The following is a 7,768-nucleotide window of genomic DNA, read 5'->3' on the forward strand; positions in this document are numbered from 1 at the left end:
AATCCTTCATGTTACATTAGTTTCCACATCTACAGAAAGAGGGTAGCAGAAATGCCTGCTTCATAGGGCGATTACCAAGTTGGACTGACTATGAGAAATGCTTAGCCCAGTGGGCTGGAAGCCAGGGGTCTGCAGATACCACACCAGTATCACCCTTGTTTCTCATACCATTGCCTTGGCTTGAAGTGTCCTTTCTCTCCACTGCTCATACCGACTTGACACAGCCATTGGAGGACATCCCAGTCCAGTGTCTGAAGACCCTTCATCTTGCCCAAACTCATTTCTCCTTCTTCCAAATATATGAACTCCTGTTGCCTGTACCACTTTATAAGATATCTGCTATCATTCATTCATTCATCCAGGAAACCATGCCAGGTACTCCAAACTTAGAAGTCAATAGTAGTCACAATCACTTCCCCATGGTGCTTGCATTCTAGAGGGTGGAGGAGGAGGAAGGAGAGAGAACTGAGGTGGTGAAAAAGGAAGAAGGGAGGGAAGAAGAGAGGGAGGAGGATGGAAGAGAGGGAGAGAGGGACAGAAGGGGGAGGGGGAGAAAAGTAGGGAAGAGCAAAGGAGGGAGGGAAGGAGGGAAAGAGGGAGGTAGAGAAGGAAGAGGGAGGGAGGGGCAGAGGGAAGTGGGTTGACAGACCATAATTATCTAATCCAGATGTGTCAGATTCTGTCAGGAAAGGGTGTAGGATGTCTGGGAAACTTGTTGCAACGGAAGGTCATCTAGCCCAACAGTCCAGAAAACCAGATGTCTTAGAGAAGATGACAGTAACTGAGGCCTGAAAGATACAGCTCCTTCTAATGTCATCACTGACAATATCTGTTGATGTTTTATAACCTCAGCAGCAAATTCGTGCACAGGGACCCAAAGGGATAGACAGCATCGGGGGCATCGAGTGTTAACTGCTGAGAGAACTGAACATACGCTATTATGCAAATATTTGAAGGGGAAAATCCGAAGGGCCTTTAATAGACAGGTTTAATAAAATGTGAATTCTGATCAGAGAGTTAAGAGGATGGAAATAAGGCAGGGAGTGTGGGGCATCCCAGCCCTGCTGTGGAGCCACATACTTTTTATTCTAGCTCTCAGAAATCTAAGGTAGGAGATTTGGGAGTTCAAGGCCAGGCTGAAATGCATAGCAAGGTTTTGTATTTTTGAAAAGAAAGAAGAAGCACTTTCTCTTTCTTTTACTATAAAAAAGATCATACAATGTATTTTAATCATATTTTCCCTCCCCCAGTTTGTCTCAGCTCTTCCTCACCTCCCCTACTCCCCCACCTTTATGTCCTTTCTTTCTCTCTCCCTCTTTCAAACAAAATGAAAGAAACAAGAAACAGCAATGAAAACAGAAACAAAAAAGCATAAAGCAAACAAACAAAAAACTAAAAATCAAAATCAACAAAAGCTCAGTAAAACAAAGCACACACACACACACACACACACACACACGCCCAGACAAAGCAAAATGAAAAAAAAAGTTCACAGAAGTACCACTGAGTTCATGTTGTGCTGGCTAAGTACTACTGGGCACAGAGTACAGTTGATGAGCCTGGTGACACTCAGTTGGAAAAGCAGTACTTTGAATCTGAGTTGGGGAGAGACTGGACAAGACAAGACCAGTTCAGACAAGCTGATGTAAAACAGGAGAAAGATAGGGTGGGCGTTAAAGAGCAAGGGTCACATCGCAGAAGGACTTGCTTTATCTTAGATGAAGTTTTCTTTTGGTGATCATTGCCTTCTTTGAAACTCTCCTGAAAGCCTTGAACCCTTCTAAAGTTAAAAAGTATCTTTGTAAAGACAACCAGTGCCTTCTAGGAGCTTCAAGTCAGGTGGGCTCCAAAGGAAGGGCTTGCAGCTGCAGAAGCAGCAGGTGCTGGTACTAATGCTTCCTACCATCTACGTCTTATCTAAAAACAAAAACCAAACAAATAAAAAAAAAAACCCGCATTCTGTTCTCCTCTCCCACCCCCAACCCCCATCTCTATCTCCCTGTCTCTCTCTCTCTCCACCCCCTCTCTTTCTCTCTCTCTCTCCTACTATCAGTTAAACTGAACCTCCAAGCTCACTTTGCATTCTTTGCGTCTGTTCTGTCATGTTTTCTTCCCTTATCCAGAACCCCACCCATCTTTCAAATCCCAGTTGATCAGTTTTCTGGATGCTCTGTCTGATCCTCCTGTGCACTTTGCCCAACGTTGCTGTGTGAGTTTCATCTCTTCCATAAAAGCCAGAAGGCTAAGATGCTTCTCTAGCATCTTAGCTCGAGGCGAGCCTCATCACTGTGATAAGTGCTCTCTGTAGCCACTAAATGCAAAGGCATGGGAGGAAAAATGGAACCAAGGATGGGTTTAGAGCCATCTGGGCAGTTGGAACTTGGAAAGTAGACCTAGACACATCCTGACGGTAATAGCCACCTTTGGGGCACAGGGATAGGAGATATCTCAAGTATACATCCTATACTCTATAAATAGTTTAAAATATAAGACGTTTACCTCTAGGCAAGTTAGATCATTTGGAACTTTTCCTTTTTGTAACAGTAGCATTGTCCAAGGGACAGAATAAATGGGCCTGAATTTCAGATTCTGGGTGCAGACTTCCACATTTCAAATGGATTATTATTACTAATAGATTGTTAAAGAAAAAAACTCTGCAAAGGTTCCTGTTAAAACTCCTTAAAAGTAGTAAAATCGCTGGAATAGCTGTCACTTTTAATATGATTTGACAACTTCAGGTCAACCCACAACGTGCCTTTATTCATACTTTTGTTCATACCTTTGTTCATACTTCCAAAATGACTACGATGTTGTTAAACACAACTGAGGTCTTTGGCTTGACCACGGGCACCACAGATCCAAGCGTGCACTTTCCCTCATCTGTAGAGACCATGGTTATGTGCACATTTTCAACCAGACAGGGTTGAAGCTGTAGCTCACTGCCTTGTCTTCCTACGAGGAAGAACAAATGCTAAACGGACAGAGCCGCACTTCCCCAAATTTGCTTAAGACGAGGGGGAGCGACCCCCATACCCTGTGGTTTTCCTGTGCACTCCTCCCGCCTTCTGGAGGTCCTGAGCCCTCGCAGAGTGCGCCGTAGGTGGGGGGACTCCTGCACGCCCCCGCTCGGCCGGAGACTCGAAGCTGAGCTCTGATTGGCCAAGAGCGGCGGGGGGCGGAGTCTGCGCGCCCCAGAGGTTGCCCCAGAGGCACCGAGAGGCCGGTGGGGCTCACCCCTGGAGCCAGTGCGGGCAGCAGAGGCTTGGCGCTGGAGATGGGGATGCGGTGGGCCACTTCGGGCTGGGCGGCTGGGCTGCTCGTGCTGTTGCTGAGGTCCTTCGGGCTTGTGGAGCCTTCGGAGCACTCAGGTAACCAGACGGCCTCGACGCTGCTGCTCTGAGCGTTTGCCTCCTCCGGGTCAGGTCGCGATCGCCTTGCTCTCTGTGTCTCTGGAGCAAACAAGCGGGGAGGTCTGGCCTAGGAGGGCAGCAGGCAGGGGCGGGGGAGGGGGGAGCATGTGGTGCGAAGAGACCCTATGCCTAGAAGAGGCCCACAACCCTTTCCCAGAGGTTTTTTTCTGCCCCTTGTTCCTCTACTGTCCGCTGAAATCATGCTTCCCCGGGGTTCCCCACTTCCCCTTACATCCTTGTCGCCCCTTGGTCGTCTTGGAACCTCCAGGAAAATGATGAGCCTTCACCCACACTGCAAGGACTCCCAGCCATCACGACTTCACTGTGCCCACTGAACACGAGGAAAAGGAAATCAGGTCCTCAGAAGTCAGCCAGGAAGGAGTATTAGGATGCCCTTCCCTGTCACCTAGAGCAGAAGCGCTTTTAATCTGGTTATTACTTCCAAATGCTCAGGCAGCTGGCCCCAAACATAAGTGCAGGTCACCTCCTGTCAGTGGGGAAAGGATGCCTTCTCCAAAGCTCACCGGTAGTGCCAGCACCACCATCCCTCTTAGCAGTTTTGCTTTTACTTTCTCTTTTTGCTTCAACAAAAGGTGTGCCAAGGACCTTTTTACTAAATTGGACTATATAAACGGCACCCTATAGGCAATGAACATTTACCGACTACTGCTATTTCACCGGCATGAAGAAGGAAAAGGTGGTCAAGACGTGTTTTAGGAAGTTCTGAGTGTGCTTCTTGCTTTCTTTGGAGCTAAACTTAGTTACTCTCTTATGTAGACTGTGTTCAGAGTTATGGGAAGAGTGTCCTGAAAGAGTGGGTGTCATCAACCTACCGTTTAATGAGTCCTGTCTTGACCTCTTCGCAGTGTTCCTTTGACTTTCTGCACCGAACGCACCAAAGGAAATATTAATAGTAAAATCTTTCATTGATAGGGGAGCTAAAATCTTTCTGTTGGACAATCCAAGGAGAGAAATCTACCTGCAGCAATTTACAGCAGTAAGCATGCTAACTTCCAATCACATATCTCTTGGTTTACAGCTGGGAGTCCTGGTTTGCTTCCTTCACAAATGTTAAGCTTTCCTTAATTTTCAAATGTCCAGGTTGGGTTTTTTGTTTGTCATCAACCTGACACAAGCTACTGTTATCTGGGAAGAGGAACCTTGACTGAGAAAATTCTTCCATCAGATTGGCCTATAGGCAAGTCTATAGAGGCTCCAGCAGACTGGGCAAGGCCTCCCCAGGACAGGTGGTCCTGGATGGAATAAGAAAGCAGGCTGGACGAGCTGAAGGAAGCAAACCAGTAAGCAGCAATCCTCTCTGGCCTCTGATTCAGTTCCTGCCTTAAGTTCCTGCCCTGACTGCTTTCGAGGACTAATGCTGTGGAAATGTAAACTATAATAAACCCTCTCCTCCCCAGGCTGCTTTTGGTTGTGGTGTTTACCACAATGATAAGAACTCTGACTAGAACACCACCGTCTCCACAGTCCCCATCCTGTCTCAGGGACCCAAAGCGGAGAGTGTTAGGCTTAAGTTTGTTCCCATAGAAATGTCTCCACAGGCATTTGTATCCCTTCTTCGGAACTTCTAATGGCTGCCCTGGGTGGCGTTCTCTCATCTTCAGGCCAGGCTTGTAGCCTCATATTGGGGTGAACACATGAAGAGGTTTGAGGGTTTTATTCTCTCTCTCCCTGTCTCTCTCTGTCTGTCTCTTTGTGTGTCTGTGTGTGTCTGTCTGTCTCTCTCTCTCTGTGTCTCTCTGTCTCTCTGTCTCTGTGTGTGTGTGTGTCTGTGTGTGTGTCTGTCTGTCTCTGTCTGTCTGTCTATCTCTGTCTGTCTCTGTCTGTCTGTCTCTCTTTCTCTGTCTGTCTCTCTCTGTCTCTGTGTCTCTGTGTCTCTCTCCCTCTGTCTCTCTCTCCCTCTCTCCCTCTCTCTCTCTCTCTCTCTCTCTGTGTGTGTGTGTGTGTGTGTGTGCGTGTGTGTGTGTGTGTAGAAAGCCAGAGAAAGGGGTCCCATCTCCTCCTCCATCACTCTCCACCTTATACTCTTGAGACAGGGTCTCTCACTTAATCCCAAATTCACCATTTTGTCTAGGCTGGCTCCTATGGAACTCCTGGGATCTATCTACCTGTCTCTGCCTCATAACTGTGGGGTTGCAGGAATTCAGGGCCATGCCCCCACCTTCTCTCTCTCTCTCTCTCTCTTTCTTTAATTTAATGTGGGTGCTGAGGTTTCAAACTCAAGTCCTCATGCTTGAATAACAAACACTCTTACCCACTGAGTCACGTCTCTAGCCCAGAACTGGAGCTTGAGCTTCTGTCTAGCCTATTAGCTTGTGTAGCTGTGGGTCAGATTCAGGGTGCTAGATTCATGGTATGCACTGTGTCATGTGTATGCAGGAAGCTTGGGGAAGCCAGTCCTGGCCACCCAATTGCTGAAAAGTATCTCTCTGTTCTTGGGGAGAGGCCAAGCTTGCTTTTTTGCTTCCTTGGAGAGCTAACAGCGTGAAGTAATGTGATCCTTTAGGGAAGTATTTTTTTCAGCTTGAGGATTGGGGATGGGTCAAATGACCCTTTCAAACAGGTCGACTAAGACCATCAGAAAACACAGATATTTATATTATGAATCATAACAATAGTGAAATTACAGTTATGAGGTAGCAACAAAAATAGCTTTATGGTTGGGGACACTATGCCCTGAGGAGCTGTATTAAAGGGTTGCAGCATTAGGAAGGTTGAGAATCACTACTTTGGGGATTTCTGAGCATCTCACCCACACCATCCAATCTGGAATTATTTGTTCTCTGATACCTAGTTTACCGCCATGAATTCAATTGTTTCTTCAAGACTTGTTTTGAGTAGCAAACCCACACTGCTGTGTCTCTCATTCTACAGCTGTATGCTCTTTACACTTGACAGAGACTACACAACACTTAACAAAGTAAACGGTAGCGATTCCTTGGGAATGCTCGGTGCCAACATCCTTCTTCTCTCCCTTCCTCGTGCCCTTTTCCTTCCTGTGGGTCTGTAGTTATAACTGATAGATGCTCATATCCAGTTTCTCCCCCAAGATATGCAGAGTTCTTTGTGCAGCCCTAAAATTTGGGCCTAGAGATTGGACAATAAGAAAATGTTAAAAGAGGTGATTTTCTTTGATAGAAATAAGAATGCTAAAAAAAAAAATCATTTCCAAGCCAGGCAGTAGTGGCATATGCCTTTAATTCTAGCATTTGGGAGGCAGATGCAGATGGATCTCTGTGAGTTCAAGGCCAGCCTGGTCTACAGAACAAGTTCCAGGACAGCCAACATTACACAGAGAAACCCTGTACCAACCAACCAACAAACAAAATGTAGTTATGACAATGTTCTTTGGCTATTCCCCTAAACTTCACTAAAGTCTTTTATATAAGATGAAGCAAATTTATTTTTAAAAAGACTCCAAGACATGTTCATCTTCTTAACATCAACGTCTGTCCTTTAGATTTGTCCCAAACACAAATTTGGAAGTGAATGTGAAAACTCTATTGAAGATTAGTGCAAAGATGGAAAGTAGACAAGATATAATATAAAGCTAGAGACGGAACCCAGTTTGGGACAAGGACACTTTCCTAGCATGCTCAAGGTGCTGGATTTGATGCACAGCACCACAGAAATATTCACCAAAATTTGTAGTTACCTTTCCAAAATGCAGTACATTTCTCAGGTGGTTCATAGGCCCTCATAAAATGATTTTTCTAAATAAGAAATTATTTTTAGCTTATCAATTTTCCTTCCCACTCTTCAGTCTGTAGTCCCATAATGCCACAAAACAGGTAGACTGAGGAGCTATTGCTCAGGGCTAAGAATGATATAGAAAACTGTTATGAAAGAATAAAACTCTCCCACAGCAAATATTATTTATTAATGCTTACACATCCAGTATGCATGAAAGCGAATGACAAGTTCCTTAAATTATTAATAATGAATAATTGTCCTAAGAAATCTCATTGGTGTGAGTATCAAACACTGATATGGGTTACATACACAGTTCAAGCACAGGTTTAGTCTGACACACATACCTACGTTTAAAAGCACAACTTACTTACGACACTTAGCGACCCCTCGTTTGCCACTCCATGCTACGCCACACGTCACTGTAGTCTGGGTTCCTACCAAGATGCTAAGCCCACAAGTGTCCTGAAAGTACCGTAAGTGTAGAAATGAAAAAAAAGTAAAACTTTCTCTCTTCTGGCGAGTGTTGACAAAAGAGGACTTCTTGACTAACTCCACATGTTCGTTATAAATGAAATTAGAATGACTTCAGATGCTACTAGCAGTACAGTGGTGTGAGCTAGTACAGTGGCGTGAGCTAGTACAGTGGC

The 7,768-nt window shown here is 45.4% G+C and overlaps 1 protein-coding gene across 2 annotated transcripts in view; it reads left to right on the top strand.

The window, feature by feature from the left end:
* Positions 1 to 3,250: 3,250 nt before the first annotated feature.
* The window catches only part of LOC114622689 (CD302 antigen), a 131,306-nt gene continuing 126,788 nt past the window's right edge, over positions 3,251 to 7,768 (top strand). For both annotated transcript variants that reach the window (XM_028769118.1, XM_028769116.1), the window contains exon 1: positions 3,251 to 3,368. In XM_028769118.1, the coding sequence (XP_028624951.1) occupies positions 3,275 to 3,368 (94 nt within the window). In that variant the 5' untranslated portion in view covers positions 3,251 to 3,274. The remainder of the gene's footprint in view (positions 3,369 to 7,768) is intronic.

This window comes from Grammomys surdaster, unplaced genomic scaffold (assembly GCF_004785775.1).
Source record: "Grammomys surdaster isolate TR1022 unplaced genomic scaffold, NIH_TR_1.0 191, whole genome shotgun sequence".
Lineage (NCBI taxonomy): Eukaryota > Metazoa > Chordata > Mammalia > Rodentia > Muridae > Grammomys > Grammomys surdaster.